At 60.5% G+C, this 18,880-nt stretch overlaps 12 protein-coding genes across 12 annotated transcripts; 7 read left to right on the top strand and 5 right to left on the bottom strand.

The window, feature by feature from the left end:
• Positions 1 to 87: 87 nt before the first annotated feature.
• PAP1 (polynucleotide adenylyltransferase) lies at positions 88 to 1,827 on the top strand (the record flags this gene model as incomplete). The annotated part of the gene is made up of 1 exon (XM_060266221.1): positions 88 to 1,827. One exon carries the CDS (start codon positions 88 to 90, stop codon positions 1,825 to 1,827), a length of 1,740 nt encoding a protein of 579 aa, XP_060122204.1.
• A 1,343-nt stretch (positions 1,828 to 3,170) lies between these two features.
• MJAP1_002280 (uncharacterized protein) lies at positions 3,171 to 4,490 on the top strand (the record flags this gene model as incomplete). The annotated part of the gene is made up of 1 exon (XM_060266222.1): positions 3,171 to 4,490. The coding sequence occupies one exon, from the start codon at positions 3,171 to 3,173 to the stop codon at positions 4,488 to 4,490; it is 1,320 nt and encodes a 439-aa protein (XP_060122205.1).
• A 26-nt stretch (positions 4,491 to 4,516) lies between these two features.
• On the bottom strand, positions 4,517 to 5,069 carry SEC11 (signal peptidase I; the record flags this gene model as incomplete). The annotated part of the gene is made up of 2 exons (XM_060266223.1): positions 4,517 to 4,745; positions 4,768 to 5,069. The coding sequence occupies 2 exons, from the start codon at positions 5,067 to 5,069 to the stop codon at positions 4,517 to 4,519; spliced, it is 531 nt and encodes a 176-aa protein (XP_060122206.1).
• Positions 5,070 to 5,151: 82 nt separating this feature from the next.
• On the top strand, positions 5,152 to 6,163 carry MJAP1_002282 (uncharacterized protein; the record flags this gene model as incomplete). The annotated part of the gene is made up of 2 exons (XM_060266224.1): positions 5,152 to 6,069; positions 6,092 to 6,163. The coding sequence occupies 2 exons, from the start codon at positions 5,152 to 5,154 to the stop codon at positions 6,161 to 6,163; spliced, it is 990 nt and encodes a 329-aa protein (XP_060122207.1).
• Positions 6,164 to 6,173: 10 nt separating this feature from the next.
• Positions 6,174 to 6,992, bottom strand: MJAP1_002283 (uncharacterized protein; the record flags this gene model as incomplete). Its single annotated transcript, XM_060266225.1, has 3 exons — positions 6,174 to 6,753; positions 6,776 to 6,875; positions 6,899 to 6,992. 3 exons carry the CDS (start codon positions 6,990 to 6,992, stop codon positions 6,174 to 6,176), a joined length of 774 nt encoding a protein of 257 aa, XP_060122208.1.
• A 93-nt stretch (positions 6,993 to 7,085) lies between these two features.
• Positions 7,086 to 7,766, top strand: MED6 (Mediator of RNA polymerase II transcription subunit 6; the record flags this gene model as incomplete). The annotated part of the gene is made up of 4 exons (XM_060266226.1): positions 7,086 to 7,375; positions 7,476 to 7,486; positions 7,509 to 7,594; positions 7,617 to 7,766. The coding sequence occupies 4 exons, from the start codon at positions 7,086 to 7,088 to the stop codon at positions 7,764 to 7,766; spliced, it is 537 nt and encodes a 178-aa protein (XP_060122209.1).
• A 13-nt stretch (positions 7,767 to 7,779) lies between these two features.
• On the bottom strand, positions 7,780 to 8,697 carry MJAP1_002285 (RING-type E3 ubiquitin transferase; the record flags this gene model as incomplete). Its single annotated transcript, XM_060266227.1, has 1 exon — positions 7,780 to 8,697. The coding sequence occupies one exon, from the start codon at positions 8,695 to 8,697 to the stop codon at positions 7,780 to 7,782; it is 918 nt and encodes a 305-aa protein (XP_060122210.1).
• Positions 8,698 to 9,009: 312 nt separating this feature from the next.
• MAS1 (mitochondrial processing peptidase) lies at positions 9,010 to 10,450 on the top strand (the record flags this gene model as incomplete). The annotated part of the gene is made up of 3 exons (XM_060266228.1): positions 9,010 to 9,054; positions 9,106 to 9,271; positions 9,297 to 10,450. 3 exons carry the CDS (start codon positions 9,010 to 9,012, stop codon positions 10,448 to 10,450), a joined length of 1,365 nt encoding a protein of 454 aa, XP_060122211.1.
• A 188-nt stretch (positions 10,451 to 10,638) lies between these two features.
• VMA3 (H(+)-transporting V0 sector ATPase subunit c) lies at positions 10,639 to 11,320 on the bottom strand (the record flags this gene model as incomplete). Its single annotated transcript, XM_060266229.1, has 6 exons — positions 10,639 to 10,653; positions 10,679 to 10,923; positions 10,955 to 10,994; positions 11,030 to 11,148; positions 11,186 to 11,213; positions 11,261 to 11,320. 6 exons carry the CDS (start codon positions 11,318 to 11,320, stop codon positions 10,639 to 10,641), a joined length of 507 nt encoding a protein of 168 aa, XP_060122212.1.
• A 186-nt stretch (positions 11,321 to 11,506) lies between these two features.
• Positions 11,507 to 13,792, top strand: LEU1 (3-isopropylmalate dehydratase; the record flags this gene model as incomplete). The annotated part of the gene is made up of 1 exon (XM_060266230.1): positions 11,507 to 13,792. One exon carries the CDS (start codon positions 11,507 to 11,509, stop codon positions 13,790 to 13,792), a length of 2,286 nt encoding a protein of 761 aa, XP_060122213.1.
• A 25-nt stretch (positions 13,793 to 13,817) lies between these two features.
• MJAP1_002289 (uncharacterized protein) lies at positions 13,818 to 14,831 on the bottom strand (the record flags this gene model as incomplete). The annotated part of the gene is made up of 1 exon (XM_060266231.1): positions 13,818 to 14,831. The coding sequence occupies one exon, from the start codon at positions 14,829 to 14,831 to the stop codon at positions 13,818 to 13,820; it is 1,014 nt and encodes a 337-aa protein (XP_060122214.1).
• Positions 14,832 to 14,925: 94 nt separating this feature from the next.
• On the top strand, positions 14,926 to 17,886 carry MJAP1_002290 (uncharacterized protein; the record flags this gene model as incomplete). The annotated part of the gene is made up of 3 exons (XM_060266232.1): positions 14,926 to 14,951; positions 15,064 to 15,145; positions 15,226 to 17,886. 3 exons carry the CDS (start codon positions 14,926 to 14,928, stop codon positions 17,884 to 17,886), a joined length of 2,769 nt encoding a protein of 922 aa, XP_060122215.1.
• Between the last annotated feature and the right edge of the window lie 994 nt (positions 17,887 to 18,880).

An 18,880-nucleotide genomic window follows, 5' to 3' on the forward strand; every position in this document is an offset into this window, starting at 1 on the left:
AGGCTCACCACCCCGCTTGTGGCCGCCGGCATCCGGAGTGCGCACGGACGTTTCGGCCGAAGCGCGTCGCGCTCCTTGGCGTGAGCGATGAGCACGCCGTACTTGGGGGTGACGCCGCCCATCTCGCTCGCGGGTCCGACCGAGAAGGACGTCGAGATTTCCAAGAACCTGGAGGCTGAGCTGCGTGCGCAGAATGTGTTTGAGTCGAACGAGGAAGCCAAGCTGCGCGAGGTGGTTTTGGGCCGCGTCGATGCGATCGTGAAAGAGTTTGTGTACCGCGCGTCGATCGCGCATGGACTGCCAGAGAGTGCGGCGCGGAATGCGGGCGGAAAGATCTTTACGTTTGGCTCGTACCGCCTCGGTGTGCACGGCCCCGGCTCGGATATCGATACGTTGTGTGTGGCCCCGAAGCACGTCCAGCGCGAGGACTTTTTTACCATCTTTGAGGCGCTGCTCAAGGACCGCGAAGAGATTTCCGAGCTGGCCAGCGTGCCAGAGGCCTACGTGCCGCTGATCAAGACCAAGTTTATGGGCATCTCGATCGATTTCCTCTTCTCGCGCATTGCGCTCCCGCGCATCGACGACGCGCTCGAGCTGAAGGACGACAATTTGCTCAAGAACCTCGACGAGCGCGATGTGCGTTCGCTCGGTGGCTCGCGTGTCACGGACGAGATCCTGCGTCTCGTGCCGGACGTGCACGTATTCCGCATGGCGCTGCGCTGCATCAAGCTGTGGGCGAGTCGACGAGCAATCTACTCCAACGTCCTTGGTTTCTTGGGTGGTGTGGCGTGGGCCATGCTGGTCGCGCGCATCTGCCAGCTCTATCCGAATGAGAGCGCGGGGCCGATCGTGAGCCGCTTCTTTATCATTATGCACCAGTGGAAGTGGCCCCAGCCAGTCTTGCTGAAAAACATTGAAGAGGGGCCGCTCCCGGTGCGTGTGTGGAACCCACGGCTGTACCCAACGGATCGGCTGCACCGCATGCCGATCATCACGCCTGCGTACCCGTCCATGTGCGCGACGCACAACGTGTCGCAATCGACGCAGATGGTCATGACGCAAGAGTTTCTGCGTGGCTCCGAGATTGTCGACCGTGTCTTCCAGGGCAAGGGGCAGTGGTCCGAGCTGTTTGAAAAGCACGACTTTTTCCACAAATACAAGTACTACCTGCAGGTTATTGCCTCGTCGGGATCGGCCGACCTGCAGCTCAAATGGCAGGGCACGGTCGAGTCGCGCCTGCGCCAGCTCATCATGAAGCTCGAGCTGGTGCCTACATTGCTGTGTGCGCATCCTTACGTCAAGGGATTCAACCAAGAGTCGCTCTGCTTTACCGACGAAGAGGTGCGGCAGGTCGCCACCGGCGACATCCCAGACGCGGTCGCGGAGCGCACCAAGGTCAAGGACCTTCCGGCCGAGGGCGAGGCCGCGAAGGAGAAGGATGAAGAGGTACAGGAGCTCGACGCAGACAAGGGGCGCCGTACCATTTATACCACCACCTTCTACATCGGCCTCAAGATCGAGTCCAGACAGGCGACCGACGGACCGACACGCCGCCTGGACATTTCGTATCCTACGATCGACTTTACGCAAAAGGTCAAGCAGTGGGACCAGTTCGACGAGTCGGCCATGGGGATTATCGTGCGCCATATCAAGGGGACCAACCTGCCGGAGTATGTATTCGATGGAGATACACGCCCGCGGAAGGTCGCGTCGAAGCGCACCAAGAACAAGCACGCGGATGCGGCCGACGACTCGACGGCAAAGAAGGCCAAGGCTGACGTACCGGTCGACCCCACCCCGGCCGAGGCTGCTGCGCTAGCACAGTAGCCCTTGCACCTCATGGAGTGGGTTTATACATGGATAGCGGGTAGGAAGCGTTGCGCATGGAACTGGGGGGCCGCGCACTGACCAAGTGGAGGTGTCGCGCTGCGTCGATCGGAAGCCGACACGATGGCGCATCGAACAGGACATGACTGTGTTTACGGCGCAATGAGGTATAGAAAGGGGGAGAGCCGCTTTCTCCCTTCACCATGCATCTTCGTTGGCTAATCTTGCTTGGCCTCTTGGCATACACGGTTGCTTGCTTGCCTTCGTACAGGAGTGGCAAGGCACTGGGAGCACGGACGTACGCCAGGGAAGGACCGGTCATTGTGGGGGGCGGTGCCTCGAACGCTAGTTCAAGCTCGGCTTCCGATGCGGTGTCAACCTCGAGTAGGCGACACAGGACGTCGTCTCGGGAGAGCGAGACGGCCAAGTCCTCGGACAACTCCCAGGATCCGCCGACGCCGAAGCTTTCTTCGTCTTCGCCAGAGACGCGCTCGACTCTGGAAAGCTCGCACAAGCCCTACAAGTCGACACACATACGATCGTCTATGGCGGCCGCCTCTGCCAAGTCAGCCCCGGATGAGCCGCACTCGTCCATGCCAAGCACGACACGCGTGGCTCCGCCGCGTACGACGTCACCTTCTGCGTCGAGTGAGCACGAGTCGGACGAATCGCTATCGGAACGTCCGAATCGAACGCAAGAATCGATTCAGTCTGCTTCTCAAGCTCGCTCGAGTTCTCACGCGCCGCCGGGTGGCACGGACGAGCACACCCCACCACCTTCGAGCCACCGTGAGCGTTCCAGTGCACAAGTTTCAAGTGAGCCAGCGGACGAGAGGACGACATCTCGCCCAACGGCAAGGCACACGAGCGCTCATGAACGTTCTAGTGCTAAGAATACAGACGAGTCGGACCGAAACTTGCCCACAACGACGCCCCGCCGTTCTAAAAGCCGGCCCAAGACATCCGACACAAGCGACCTGGCAGTGATAGAGACGCCGTCGGCATCGGATGACACCCAGACGCGTTCTGCATCGAACGAGCACCTGTCTAGGACAAACACTCAGTCAGTTCGCCCACTGGAACCCTCGAACAGTTTCCGCTCGCCGGCCACGAGCAGCGTCCGGCCGCCTCGTGCGTCTGATACGGCGATGGTGATCACTACCCCATCGACGACGTTGCCTTCCTCCGGTACGAGCATCATTGGCCCTGCAGCGACGCGCTCGTATCGTTCCAGCTCCGAGCGCAGCACGTATGAGCCGACTTCGGAAGCACACTCGCCCTCGGTCATTTCAGGAATAACACTAGAGCCCCCTAGCTCGGAGTCTGTCCGATCGACGGTGCGGATGAGTGCGACGCTCACTTCCTACGAGCCTACTTCGTGGTACCCCCAAGCGTACACCTCAACCCGAAACCCGCTCAGCACTTATGAGCGCTCGTCGAGTGTGTGGGATTCGCCGGCATGGAGCACGGACCGTGCGCCCTTTCGCTCGAGCATCTGGCAGAGTCCTCCTGCCTTCTCGACCTGGCGCCCCTCGCTCAGTACACCGACGCCAAGCCCTGCGGCACCCGAGTCGATTAGTGGATCGAGCAGTTATGGGTTTGTGAACACACGCTCGCTGGTCTTGCCCTATGCCAATGTCCAAGAATCGTCGTCGTCCAGCACCTTGGTGTCGAGTAGTGGCGGAGCGTCGAGCAGCGCGAGCACGAGCACGAGCAGCGGCTCGTCTTCATATCCCCTGCGGATCATTCCCCAGAACGTGACGCGTGTGCAGCATTCCGACACGGTCCTTACTGCTGTGCTCTTCAAGCCATCGATGCCGTGGCCCTGGGTCGTACGCCAGCGCGACACGACGGCCCAGATCTTTACGTACATGCCCCGACTAATTGCGACCGGTATTGAAGATCCGCCCAGCAGCGTGTTCACGAAAGAGCTGCGTGAGTACATGGTGAATGACACGTCGCGTACGCTCTACCTCGTTTATATTCCCGATGCTCGAGTTGACGAGTTCAAGAATGCTATCCAGTCGCCGTTGGACAAGATGGCTCCGGCGCAGGCAGATGGCGTCGAGCACCAGCTCCTGGAGCAGATCGATACGTCGTTTGACGGGTACGCCTACGCGGCCGCGCTGCCGCCTGATGGTCCGCAGCCAGTGCCTGTCACGACACGCAATGCGCTTGTCGGCTGTTTTACCGGCGTCGCTGGCCTAGCACTTGCCGGCTTCTTCATCTGGCTCATGCAGCGTTTCCACCGACGTAGCATCGCGCGGAGGAAACGCGAGCGGCGCAGCACGATCAAGTCGTTTAGTGCGCTGTCCAACTCGCCCGTGCTGCTTGCGTGCGACCTGCCTCCTGCGCCGCGGAACAGCAGTTTCTATGTCGGTGACGCGCACAGCTCGTCCATCACGGCCTTTGAGTCGGCCGGCGTCACTGGAACGTGTGATGTCGTCGCGACACCTTTCCTTGGCTCGTGCCCTGTTGCGGCCACGTCCCCGTGGCGGCCTATCCCCCCCCGCGATGCGCCCCGCTCGGAAAGTGACGAGGAGTTGGGCGTGATCGAGCGTTACTACAATTACTCCGATCTGATCCCCCACGTTCATGCGAGCGGCGCGTCGTCGCCCGCCGCGACGGCGCACCGCCGGACGCGCTCTACGAGTTCGATTTGAGTTCATAAGGGTTCCTGTCACGTAATCTATTCGCGTTCAAAGAGCATCGACAGGCCCAGCAGGCCCAGGACCACGTATTTCAGCATGGGGAAGTCGTTCATCAGTAGCGTGACGTAGCCGACGTAGGGCAGGTATCCCATCACGCGACCGACGATCTGGTCGCTGTGCAGCCACCGCATACCATTGTACAGCATGATATCGTCCTGGCCATTGTTATCGCCCTTGGTCAAGAGCAGCTGGCCGCTTTTCGGAGCGCTGCGTTAGGCGGGGTACGCACCTGTGTGTCTCGATAACGCGATGCACGATCGGAATCTCGGTGTTGCGCGCACGGTATACAGTCACGTCACCCACCTCGATTGGGCGGCTGGTCTTGGTCAGGAAGAGCAGGTCACCGCGGTAGTAGCCCGGCTCCATGCTGCCGCTCAGCACCACGACGACGGGCGACTCGGTGTTGGTCACCACCGCCATTCCCTTCCACACGGCAAGTGCAACGGCAATTACATGCAGCATCTGCACTACCTGGAGGGCTTGGCGCCGCCAGGGCTGCGAGCGCAAATCCTGCAGCAGAGCACCGAGCATGGTCTCGACGTGAGAAGCAAGGCGAACCGCTCCACGTGGCTCTCCACAATACAACACTGCTCGCTCCATGGCCAGTCGACCGATGCCGCGCGCGAAGCGCCGGCCGGCGCCGGTAGGTGTATCGAGTTCGAGCGTATCAGGTGCTAGCTCGGACCCGAAGACTTTAGTGGATGAGGACGCGTTTTTCATCGCGGCCCACCCGCCGCGGCCACCGCCGGTCGAAGAGGAGGACGCCGTGGCATCCTCCTCCACGCCTCAGCCTACGAGCCAGGACCCCAGCCCCCGCAAGAAGAAGCGCAGGCAGCTGCCCGAGTGGGTCGCACAGAGTGTGTCGAGCGACGATAGATTGGGTTCTCCAGCGCAGGAAGCCGACGCTGCGGCACCTATGCCTCCTCCGCGTGAGCGCAGCGTGAGCGTCACGCCGCCGCCCGAGCTAGACGAAGAGATGCTTGAGTTTGCACGTCAGGCCGTTGAGAAGGTGATGCGGAGGAGCGCCGATGGAACTGTCCGACACGCCGACAAGGACCTGGATTTGGCGCCTACGAGTGACGATGTGTCGCTCGATCTGAATGCCGATTTGGCGCGCTACTATAAAGGCCCAAACGCCCAACAGCTGCGTGAGCGTGCTATTGCGCGTGAGCGTGAAATGCAGGCGCAGCGGCAGCGCCGGAACGAAGAGGCAGTGGTCACTGAGCTCCTCGACCAGGACGAGGCAGACGAGGCGCCGCCAACGACGCAAGTCATCACGATTGACGACTCTTCGGACGACGAACTTGCAGTTCCGGACGAGTCCTCTGAGGCGCCGCCGCCCGCCGAGGAGACGCATGATACCGAAAATACAATGTCTCTCCTACTTCGTGCCGTGAAAGGCGAGCCACTGCCGGTCAAAGTCCGTCCCACGACCAAGTTCTCGACGATCTTGGGCCATTTCGTGCAGACCTATGCGTCGCTGCTCGCGCCGAACGAGCAGCAAAAGGCCTACCTTAGTTTCGAGGGCGAGGTACGTTTCAATTCTCACTCAGCGTCTCGCACCTATCGCGTCAGTAGAAGACAACGAGCTGGAAGACGGCGACCAGCTCGAGGTGATGTGGTAATGTCTACGATTTATGCGGTCTTGTAGTTGTACTTGAGTCCCTGAAGACCCAGCGTGTTGCGGTCCGCCTTGTACATCCACCACTCGATCAGGACGTGGATGGTGAAGGCGGCAAAGGGGAACGACCACCACAGCGCGTCGTCAAACGCGCCGAGGCCAAAGGTCATCAGCGGGATGGGCCACGAGCACACCCACACGAAGCCAATGTAGACGATGCGGGGCGGCAGCACCTTGGCGAGTTCCGCCTTCTGAGGAGCCTTGTCCGCAGCCTTCTTGCGCTCGCTCCTCGATGGAGCAAGGCGAATGTCACGCAGCACCGGCACAATCCACCACGGCGCAGTGCCAAAGGGATGCGGCTGGCGGGGGAAAGCAAACTCCTGGGGAGCCACGAGGCTGAGGCGGTCCGCGAGCTCGTACGAAGCAAGGAACATGAGGTAGATCAGGAGCGATGCAATCGAGGCGTAGATCGGGAAGGCAGGCAGGTAGGTCAGGTCATCCTCCGTGCCGACGGTGTGGTGGTGGTGCAAAAAGATGGTCATGTGGCTCTTGGGGTGCTTGCCCATAGCGTACGCAGGCACAGGAGTGAGGTAACTAGGTTAGTGCAACAACGTACAGAACGACCACCAGCGCATAAATCAGCAGGAGCGCTGCGCGGTACCAGTAGTTGGACTTTTCGTTCGCGAGGCGGATCTGGTCAATGACCTGCTGTTGTTCTACATTAGGAAGAAGTACGCACCCGACTCATCAATCACAGGAGCGCTGTCATTTTCATCGTACTGCGCAAGCACATCTTCGTGCAGGCCGGCGGTGCGACGCGAGGTACTCGCCATGGTATCGTAACGCGAACGCTGACGCGGCAAACACGTCTTTCGCCCGATGGGTGGCCGAAGATCGGGCGCACCTCCACCGTCTTAGCTCCGGCCATGGCGCAGGAAGCGCCCGCATTTAATCCGCTGCATGTGCAGTGGAAGAACCCCGAGTTGCTCGCCTACCTAGGCCTGCAGAAAGGGGGTGTGAAGCAAGGCACATCGGTGCTCGATGAGTCGAATGTAATGGAGTACTTTAGCACGTCGCCTTTCTACGATCGGCATAGCAACAACGAGCATGTGCGCATGCAAAGCGCAGCGCTCATCGCACAAACGATAGCCACTACGCCCCAGTCGGGCGCGGAGCTCATGGCAACGATCGCGCGGAAACACCAAGAAGAGCTAAAGTACGTTGCTAGGCTGACACAGGCGCTTTGTTGGTCTCGAATTCGTCTTGGTGCACGCCCGTCCTCCATGCTTTGTTATCCACAAGCGGTACCGCCGCAGCCCGGATCGCGGTATGTATGGGTGCTAATGCAGTCGACCCCGCGACGTCCGCCTACTATATCATCAACGACTGTATCTACCAAGCCCCTGATATGTATACCATTCTGGCTACGCGCCTTGTATGTCGCCGTACTTACCCAGCAATCCTCGCTCCTAGGCTTGCGTACGACCCTAGATCTGCAGCGCGAGCACCGCGTCGCATTCAATCCCCGCCGCGGCCACTTTGGCCGTTTCCTTACGGCCGACGCCGCGCCTAACGAGTCGGACAAGATGGAAGAAGAAACATCATAGACTGTACATTTTTCTACTGTGCACGAGCGCGTTTGCGCGGCTCTTGCATCGTCTCGTGATCGCTTGAGGGGTCGTCAACAGAGACGTCAAACGGCTGCGGCTCGGCGGCGGGTGTGCCGAGCATAATGTCCAGTCCCAGGATGCCACGGCGGCCAGGGCCGGTAAAACCGCCTTGGATCGTCGTGCGGCACACAGGGCAATGTCCCCGCAAGCGTCCAGTACCATTATTTGCGCGCAGGCGGCTCGCGGGCACAGCCGGGGGTGCATGTTCGGGCGGCGCCTCGTCCGGTGAGCCGCCCGCCTGGCGCTGCGAAACCCATTCCGAGAACATTTCGCGCGCTGGTGACGACGAGATGCCGGCCGCATTTGCCAACGCAAGCGCACCGCTGCTCCCAAACGGCGTAAAGAGGTTCGAGCCGCGTGGCGCGTTTCGTGCGGCCGGGTCGCCCATGACACCCAGCCAGTCTGTATCGGACCATTCGTGCCCGTCCTGGCGCATCTGCATCGAGAGTGCATCGTACAGGCACCCCCCGCAGAACATGTGTCCGCATGACGTGACGCTCACGTTCGTTGGTGGGCATAGGCAGATGGAGCATTTGTACGTCGACAGCAGTGCGTTGGTCGGTGGCGGGGGCCGTGGTGCAGCATTGGCCGCGCGGCGGAGCGCCGCACGCGCCGCATCCATGCGTTGCCTACGAATCTCTTCTGCGCTGAGCTTGCGCACTTGCTGGATCTCGAGGTCGTCCTCGCCATCGCTTACGACGACCACCGCGTCGTTGGGGTGGTCGAGCACAGGATCGTCTCCCGACGAGCTCGACCCCGATGGACTGTACGACTCGGTATCCGAGCTGTATGTCATATCCCACACATCGTTCCCCTGCGCAAGGTCAATCCAGTCGCGGTCCTCGTCCGCCTGGCTGCGTGCGCTCATCCAGCGCCGTGCGCGGATGGCCGAACGAGGGACGTGCTATGTGGAGGCGCATGGGCCGCCACGCGCTGCTTAGCAATCGGCCTCGCGCGGTTCAGCCGATCGGTGGAAACCGGGGGCGAGATAGGGGGCAAAATTGCATTTGTTGGAAATGGCTGGTGGCCGCTGCCCGTCGCTGGGCCGGGCAGCGCGGCTGGCAGGCCAATTTCTTCTCTTTCCCCCGAGACTCTTAGAGCCCCGTATTGCCGCTTCTTGGACTACGTCGTGATGTCGGCCCGTCTGTTTCTGGCAACCTCTCTGAAGCGGAGCGCCCGTATGCCGAGCGTGGCCCGCTCCCTGGCCACGGCCGCCGCTCGCTCGGTACGTACCGCCCGAGGCGCGGAACAAACATGCTGACCAATGCCTCAACAGCCGTTGACCCAGGTGACTATGCTCCCCAACGGCCTTACCGTCGCCACTGAGGCTACCCCTGGTGCCCAGACTGCCACGGTCGGCGCCTGGATCGACGCCGGTTCGCGCTCGGAGACCTCGCGCTCCAACGGTACCGCGCACTTTTTGGAGCACATGGCCTTCAAGGGTACGTTTCGCGCCGCTCACACCAGGCACTGGCAAGCGCTCGCAGCAGGAGCTTGAGCTCGAGGTGGAAAACATTGGTGCTCACCTGAACGCTTACACTTCGCGTGAGCAGACGGTGTACTACGCCAAGGCCTTCAAGAACGATGTTGGCAAGGCTGTGGACATCATCTCGGACATCCTCCAGAACTCGAAGCTGGAGGCGAACGCCATCGAGCGTGAGCGTGATGTGATCCTCCGCGAGCAGGAGGAGGTTGACAAGCTCCAGGAGGAGGTTGTCTTTGACCACCTGCACTCGGTTGCCTTCCAGGGCCAGGCTCTGGGCCGCACCATCCTTGGCCCCAAGGAGAACATCCTCTCGATCAGCCGCGACGACCTGTCGAACTACATCAAGTCGAAGTACACTGCCGACCGTGTTGTGCTGGTCGGTGCTGGTGGCGTGGACCACGACGAGCTCGTCAAGCTCGCCGAGCACCACTTCAGCGGTCTGCCCACCTCGGCCACCCCTATCCCCCTGGGCCAGAACCAGTACACCCCCAGCGAGTTTGTCGGCTCGGAGGTGCGCGTGCGCGACGATACCTCGTCGACTGTCAACGTGGCGATCGCCGTGGAGGGTGCCAGCTGGAAGTCGCCTGACTATTTCCCCATGCTCGTGCTCCAGTCGGTCTTTGGTAACTGGGACCGTTCGCTCGGTGCCTCGCCGCTCCTGTCGAGCCGCCTGTCGCACGTCATCTCGTCGAACAACCTGGCCAACTCGTTCATGCACTTCAGCACCTCATACTCCGACACCGGTCTCTGGGGTATCTACATGGTTTCGGAGAACCTGGTCAACCTCGATGACATGGTCCACTTCACCCTCAAGGAGTGGCAGCGTGCCTCGACCGGTCTCGGCTCCGCCGAGGTCGAGCGCGCCAAGGCGCAGCTCAAGGCCTCGCTTCTGCTTGGCCTCGACGGCACCACCGCCGTTGCCGAGGACATTGGTCGCCAGCTCGTGACCACGGGCAAGCGCTTCACGCCCCAGGACATCGAGGCCTCGATCGACGCCGTGACTCCTGCTGAGCTCCAGCGCGTCGCCAAGAAGTACCTGTGGGACAAGGACTTTGCGCTCGCGGCCACTGGCCGCACCGAGGGTCTTCTGGACTACAACCGTATCCGCGCTGACATGTCCGGACTGATGTACTAAGCCTATCGCTAGGAGCGAGTGAGTCACACGCCGGCCGTGTCGGTAGTCTTTGTAGTCCCGTGTGATATCGAGAGCTAGGACTGGTTTGGAAACTCCCATTTGAGCATCGTCGTGCGATTGGACGACCCCATTGTCGGCTACCAAGCTAGCTATATAAGCAAGCCAAAGCAGCGGCCCATGAGCGTGGTTTACTTGAGCATGCACTGGGTGAGTTGTGAGCCAACGTACGCTAGGCGCCTCCGAAACGCGGGTGTTGAGAATCAGCGCAACAATCAGCCCGTAGAGACCCAGTACCTCGGCGAAAATGAGGATAAGGATCATACCAATGTACAGACGGGGCTGCTGCGCAGTACCGCGCACACCAGCATCACCGACAATGCCAATTGCGAAGCCGGCAGCAAGACCGGCGAGGCCGACCGAGAGACCCGCACCGAGCTGGATGAAACCGGCGTAGAGCGACATGGGCGACTTGACTGGCGGTCAGCGCACACATTAGATACATACTGTCACCGGCGACAAGCACACTGACCACGAGACCGTAGATCTGGTGTCAGCACAAACACGAGCAAAATTACATACAGCAATGATACCAGCCATAACGACGGGAATGATACACTTGATCAGGAGATCAGGGCGCAGGACACCCATGGCCGAGATACCAACACCCGACTTGGCGGTACCGTAACTGGCGCCGAGACCTGTTGCGTTAGCACCACCGCGAAGGACCCAACGTACAAGTGAAGACAATGGCAGCCGTCACACCCTATCGCGCAGCGTTAGCACCCCACTCGCGCAGCCATGTATACGTACCATAGCACCGAAAAACGGCGCATAGACGGGGCAAAGTTCAAAGTTGATCTGGTCGCTCATCTTCAAGAACCGTCACGGAGCTCGCTGGAACACCACAGGCAAAGAGGAGCGCCGTTGGCCCGTCGCGCCACGCCCACGTTGCCACGGGCCGGCCGCTCGGCCGCGTGCTGAGCTAATTATCACGTGACATAGGATTGGAAATGGCGAGTCAGTAACACGTCCCCACAGCGCTCTTCGCTGGAGAACATGTCGGCAAGCAAGCCCCGTACGCTGTACCAGAAAATCTTCGACTCCCATCTGATCACAGAGGAGGAGGATGGAACGTGCTTGATCTACATTGATCGCCACCTTGTGCACGAGGTCACGTCGCCCCAGGCGTTCGAGGGACTGCGCCTCGCCCAGCGCAAGGTGCGCCGCACCGACTGCACGCTCGCCACCGTCGACCACAACATCCCGACGGACAGCCGCAAGGAATACCGCGACACGGAGACCTTTGTGCACGAGGCCGACTCGCGTCTGCAGTGCATGACCCTCGAGCAGAACGTCAAGGAATTCGGCCTGACTTTTTACGGCCTCACGGACAGCCGCCAAGGCATCGTTCACGTCGTGGGCCCTGAGCAGGGCTTCACCGTGCCGGGCGGCACGCTCGTGTGTGGTGACTCGCACACCTCGACGCACGGCGCGTTTGGCGTGCTCGCGTTCGGCATCGGCACCTCGGAGGTAGAGCACGTGTTGGCCACTCAGACGCTGCTGCAGAAGCGCTCCAAAAACTTCCTGATCGAGGTGAACGGCGAGGTGCCGGAGGGCGTGACCAGCAAGGACATTATGCTCTACATCATCGGTGTTATTGGCACCGCTGGCGGCACCGGCTGCGTCCTCGAGTTTGGCGGCTCGACCATCCGCAGCCTGAGCATGGAGGCGCGCATGAGCATGTGCAACATGAGCATCGAGGCCGGCGCGCGTGCGGGTGTCATTGCGCCCGACCAAGTCACCTTTGACTACCTCAAGGGCCGCCCGCTCGTGCCCAAGGGCGCCGAGTGGGACAAGGCGGTGGAGTACTGGCTCTCGCTCGCCTCGGACGAGGGCGCGGTGTACGACAAGGTCGTGCGCATCGATGCTAAGGACATTCCCCCGACGATCACCTGGGGTACCTCGCCGCAGGACACGGTTCCGATCACGGGCAAGGTGCCCGACCCCAAGAACGCTCCGAGCCCCGAGCTCGCGTCGCAGTGGGAGCGCTCGCTGAAGTACATGGGCCTCGAGGCGAACACGCCGATGGAGGAGGTCAAGGTCGACAAGGTCTTTATCGGCTCGTGCACCAACTCGCGCATCGAGGACCTGCGTGAGGCCGCACGTGTCCTGCAGGGCCGCAAGGTGTCGGAGCATGTGCACGCGATGCTCGTGCCTGGCTCGGGTCTTGTCAAGAAGCAGGCCGAGGCCGAGGGTCTCGACAAGGTGTTCAAGGCCGCCGGCTTCGACTGGCGCGAGGCGGGCTGCTCCATGTGCCTCGGTATGAACCCCGACCAGCTGGCGCCGGGCGAGCGCTGCGCTTCGACGTCGAACCGCAACTTTGAGGGCCGCCAGGGCGCCGGTGGCCGTACGCATCTGATGAGCCCGGCGATGGCCGCGGCTGCGGCCGTGACCGGCTACCTGACCGATGTGCGCAAGCTCACTACCGGCAGGATTTCCGGCTTCGACGCGGGCAACCCCAGCTTTGAGATCCAGGTCCAGGACCCGATGCAGTTCATCAATGCAGGTGACTTTAAGATTGAGACCGCCGCGCCGCCCGTGAGCGAGACTGCGCCGCAAAAGGACGTCGCATCCAAGGCCGAACCGGCCGGGGTGATTGGCAGCAGCATGCCCGCCTTTACGGTCGTCAAGGGGGTCGCCGCGCCGATGGACCGCTCCAACGTGGACACGGACCTGATTATTCCCAAGCAGTTCCTCAAGACCATCAAGCGCACGGGTCTTGGCTCGGCCCTCTTCTGGCCGCTGCGCTATGACGTGAAGACCGGCGAGCCGATCGCCGACTTTGTGCTGAACAAGAAGCCCTACGACCAGGCCAAGATCCTCGTCGTGACCGGCTCCAACTTTGGCTGCGGCTCGTCGCGTGAACACGCGCCGTGGTCGCTGCTCGACTTTGGTATCCGTGCCGTGATCGCCGAGAGCTTCGCAGACATTTTCCAGAACAACATGACCAAGAACGGCCAGCTGCCGGTCATCCTCAAGCCCGAGGAGATCAAGCGCGTCGTGCAGGACGCCGAGGCCGGCAAGGAGATCGCGGTCGACCTCGAGCAGCAAAAGGTGATTTGTGCCGACGGCCAGACCGCCTTTAGCTTCGTGACCCCGCCCTTTGTGCGCCACTGTCTGCTCAACGGTCTGGACGACATTGCCCTCACCCTCCAAAAGGAGAAGGAGATCACTGCCTTCGAGAAAAAGCGCCAGGCGACCCCGTGGCTCGACGGTGTCGTCCGCCCTGGCTCGCAGAGCGTCGCAGAAGCGCGCCGCGCCAAGGCCAACACGGATTGGTAGAGTGACAGGTATCGTGATACAAAAACTATGCATTGGACTGTTCTTGCAATGTCTTGGCCAGTTGCCGCGCGTAATAGATGCCCACTTCGATGGCTTTGTTAATCGTAGCAAGCGTGATTTCACCATCGCCACGCTGCCGCACGCCATACAGGCGACCGCTCGCAGAGGCAAGGATCGCAATACAGGTGTGTAGCGCGCCTTCTTCCTCCAGCGTAGGGTCCAGCAGAAACGTGTCATTGACGGGGTACACCGAAATGCACACGGGAACATCCGCGCGGCCATCGAGCGCCACGCCTTCATCCCACTCGCCTTCCAGCGCAAAGTCAACCGACGCCGCTCCAGGCTGCCCGGCCGCATGCCGCTTGCCGCGCGTGATAAATTTCATGCCGACAGGGTCGTCGCTTGTCGCATCGGGGACCGAGGCAGTGTCCTGCTGCACCTTGGCCGTGTCCATCGACAGCATTTTGGTCTCGGGGAGACGGGTATTCCATAGCGCAGCCGATACGGCCGCAAAGAGCGCGTCGAGTACATTGCCGCCACTCCACGAAAGCACATAGACGTCCACATGCAGCGTCCAGAACTTGGCATAGGGCACAACAATAAACTGGCGCGCAAAGAGGGGGCCGAAACGGTCGGAATGCAGTGCAAAGCACGCACTGAGCATGTCTTGCACGGTGCACGTAATCATGCTCAGCTCGTTGGCACTGTGCTCGTGCAGCAGCGCTGGCGAGTACTCCACGGTGGCCTGCACACGTGGCATGGGGGGTAGCCATGGCGAAAACTCTTGAGTCGTCTTTCCTGACTGGCACAGGACGCGAGGGGCTTGGTATGCTTCGATCTCGGCCTTTACACCACAGAGGACCTCGGTGCTGCCTAGCATGACACGCGCTGAGCCGTCGGCCTGGACAGACGCGGGCGACTCGAGCTCAAGGGGGCGAAAGTCGGTAAGGCCCCTACCATCCTGGCGCTGAGGCGTGGCCGAAGAAAGACCATCCAGGATGTAGCTGCGCTCCGCACGGGACAGCGAAGCATGCGACATGATGGAAGCGTGGAGGGGCACTTTTCTTGTCACGTGATGCTTCGCGTGCGCCCAAACACGACGTGGAGGCATCGAGACCAACACTGCGACGCCGATGGCAGCCTCGGAGCAGGGGACGGTGTGCATGTATGGAGCGCTCCAGCTCCTGGGAGAAGACGGTGCTGAAAAGCATACGTACACAATTCATAAGCAGACCACAACGCTGGGACGGTACGTCGCGAGAATAACCCAGTGCGCTCTCCAATGACGTGCGTCTCTTGCTCGAAGATGTGAGCCGCGAGCACTGCCGCATCGAATTTGATGGAGAGGCCAAGGTATGTTGTTCGACTAACCTCTGGCTATGTTGCATGTGCTGGGAACGAATGGCGTCGTCCACAATGGCACGCTGCTGAAGCCAAATGCGCTCGAGAACCTGGTTGCTTTGGCTCATGGCGACAAGCTTCAGATCTCCAAGCATACGCTTAGTTTTTCGTACACGGAGAGCGAGAAAGTGAAGCATGCCGATGAGGCTCCGATTAAGGAGGCTCAGGCTCACGAGGCTCCGGCTAGCGAGGATCAGGTTCATGAAGCTCCGGCCAGTGAGGCTCAGGTCGACAAGATCCAGCCCAGCGAAGCCAAAGACAGCGAGGTACAGCCTAGCGAGGTACAGGCCAGCCCAGTCCAGGCCGATGTGCCCAAAAAGGTGCCTACGCCGAAATCGACGCCGAGGAGGCGACGTGCTGCTGCACAAGAATCGCCTATCACGCCCCGCCGCCAGAGTGCTCGTCTGAAGGCCAAGTACAGCTCCCCATGCTTGAGGGATCATGTGCCGACGCCTAGCAAAGCGGAGAAGAACGAGTCGCCCATTGCCGTGGCACAAGAGGAAGTGCCTGCGGCCCCTCAGGCCGAGTCGCAGCGCGAAACCGAAGCCCTGTCTCAAGCCAAAGAGGCACCCACCGAGATGTCTACCGAGGCAACGGCTGAGAAGCCCGATAAACCGGCGCAAGCGACCCCTGCCGAGACGCCGCTCCCTGCTGAGACCCCGACGGAGCCCGAGTCCAAGCAGTTGGATGTTCCTTCGCCTCTTGAGCGCAGTACTCAGGAGACGAATACGGTGGAGCAGCCGGCTCCCCAGCCCCAAGAGCCCGTGCAGGAAGCCACCTCGGCGCAAGAGGAGGCTGATTCCGAGGATGCGGATGCGCTGGAAGAGGCGGCTATTGATGACGAGCTCTTCGCCCCGACTACGCCTCAGCGCGCCTCCCCTATGCGTGCTCCGATGACCCTGCCGCGTAATATGCCCCGTACGCCTCCGCTGCAGTGGACGCCGTCCAAGTCGCGCAAGATTAGTCTGCGTACAGCAACGCTGCTGAAGCGCAGTGCTCAGTACCCTCTGTTGCCCATGTCGGAGCGCCGCCCGACACGCGACGAGGTGCCTAGCTTCAACAGGTCGCCATCGCGTGCACCTCGAACTTCGACCGGCTCGCGCGACATGGACTTGACGTCGGACTATATGCGTACCGTAACGTCCGACCCCGAATTTTCTTCGGACGAGGACGAGGACGAGGATGACTCGGACGAGATCGAAAAGAGTCTCGAGCTGTCCCACTCGGAAGAAAACCCAAGCCCGGCCAAGACTCCGGAACGCAAGGAGCGTGCGCCTGTCCTTTCCCAGTTCCTTACACCGCAGCAGCCTAAGGAACGTGCGCTGGCTTCGCGGCGTTTGTCGAACCCTGTGGATGCCAATACGCCCAGGCTCAAGAACCGCTCTTCGTGGCAGTGGCTGCGCGGTCTCTTTTCCCCGAAAGGGCAGCAGGATGGAGCATCGCCCAATGATCAAAAGGAGCCATCGAGTGACCAAAAAGAAGAGCCCCTTACACCGGAGGCTCGTCGCGAGGTCGAGGAAGAAGAAAAGGAAGAGGATGCTGTGCACGACGAGTTTTACGATTCCGAGGACCCGGATCAGGAGCCGCAAGCCGAGTCCTACGAGCCGATGGACGTGGAGCCAGTCGACTTCCACCAGCACGTTCCCGATGTGTCGCTGACCAACACCTCGTGGATGTACAATGTGCCCAATTCGCCTGCGCCGATTCAAGAGCCGCAGCAGGTAGCAAGCACCCCCGACATGCATGTCTTGAAGCACATGTTCGCTGAACAGCCTTGTATTGCTTCCGAGTCGGCCATGTCCGATTTCCGGCACATGGTGCGCGCCTCTCCGGCGCAGGAAGACATGAGCTTGGCAAGCGCCTGGAATGCAATGACGGCCCATGAAGAGGAGTCCGAGCGTGAGCAGCCGATGCACGACGCCGTCGAAGAGCTCCCTGCCTTGGTCAAATCGACGGCCGAAAACGCCATGCAGACGCAATGGAAGACGAAGGAGATGATGCCCAGCACGTCCCACGATGTGCCTACAGAGTCGCATCTGGAAGCGGCAGCTTCTCATGCCGTTGCCCCTGAAGAAAGCACGCCCACAGCTCCGGCACCGGCGAGCGAATCAGTGGTGCAGACAAGCGAGGTACCTGCCGAAACGGCTAAACCGGCAGTTCCCTTGCGTGAGATCTCGGTTCCGCAGACTCGGCCGGCGCCTCAGCCCGCTATGCGTGCTAGTCCGAAGCGTGCCTCGGCGCGTGAAGCTACCTCGCGCCTGGGCTCTGCCCCGCCCCGCCCTATGCCAGGAAACACCCAAGACCCCCGCGCAGCACGTATGACGACACGTACGGTTGCGCAAAAGAAGGAGCCGTACGTCCCTGTCCGCCGCCAGCTTCCTGCTCGCGCTGCAGTCCCGAGCCTGGGTTCCATGGCAACAACCGCGACGCGCGCAGCACGTGTGCCTGGATCGACGAGTACGGAGCGTACCAAGGGTCCTGCGACCCCCGAGACCACTGGCGCGAACGCTATGGGATTACCGGCACGGAATCAGTCGATCATTGCTCGCGGCTCGTCTATTCCTACTGCGCCGGCCCAGCGGCGTCCCGCCTCGAATGCCAACGCTGCTCAAGACACTGCGTCGGAGCGCCCAGCCTCGCGTATTTCCGGTCCACGCACTGCCCGCCCCACAAGGAGCGCTCGTCGCCTATAATTAGCTATGGCAGTGTTAGAACCAGTTGTGCCCGTGGGGCCTTTAATACCACAATAGATGCGTTTTTGGAGCAGACACCTTGGCACTCGCTTCGAGCTAGGCACCATTTGCCCTCCACAGTGTGGAGATATAATGGGCGTGCACGGGCGCCGTATACCCGATATAACCGACATCAGTTTGCACGGTGTGGTCGGGTGGGTGGCTCTAACCCTGACAGTTCACAAGAATACACCGTGTCACCAATAATTTAGGTTCAAATGCGCGTACAAGGCAAATGATGGTTTCAGCATGTGAAATGCAACGCAGGGTGGAAGAAGTTACTGCGTCACTATGGACTGAATGCAAACCAAGGGGAAACGAGATAGTCAATCTGAAGAGTCAAGTTGCTCGCACGGACAACAACTTGTCCATGTCTCTGCCTTAATAACTTCTGTTTACAGAACGTCCTATGCGTCTCTTCCACTTAGTGTCCTGCACGAGCCGGGTAGGGCACCTTTACATAACGCATGCAATTTCTATTCTAGGATGTGACAGACACAGACAGATCGATTCTCATAGTCCTTTTTTTGGAGCATAGATCTCATTTAATTCCTATAATGCGCACGATGACAAAGTAACTCCACCCTGCTCTGCTGCAACGTAACCAAAATAACGTCTTTAACGAGCCCTATGTTCTGGAGCCATCAAACCGCTACATCACTATAGGCTGTCATTGCTAATCGCTGGACCCGATTCCTGTCAAAAGTTTACCTTATGAGGCAACTGCGACTGCGCCTTTGCTGCGCACATGGTAATCGGTGAGGGAAAGCATTTCCGCCTTGGTTCCGGTAGCGGTGTTCCGGTCAGGGCCGCAATTAACTTGTCGAATATCGTAATGTTCTGGACATAGGCTCGCATGCATGAAACTTCAATGTTAATCCTGCATGTACAGTTATGCTGTCCCCGTGATTGGACCAATTACATTGTGTTGCGTAGGTTGTGAACGTTCAGCATT

The sequence above is a fragment of the Malassezia japonica genome, chromosome 3 (genome assembly GCF_029542785.1).
Source record: "Malassezia japonica chromosome 3, complete sequence".
Taxonomy (NCBI): domain Eukaryota; kingdom Fungi; phylum Basidiomycota; class Malasseziomycetes; order Malasseziales; family Malasseziaceae; genus Malassezia; species Malassezia japonica.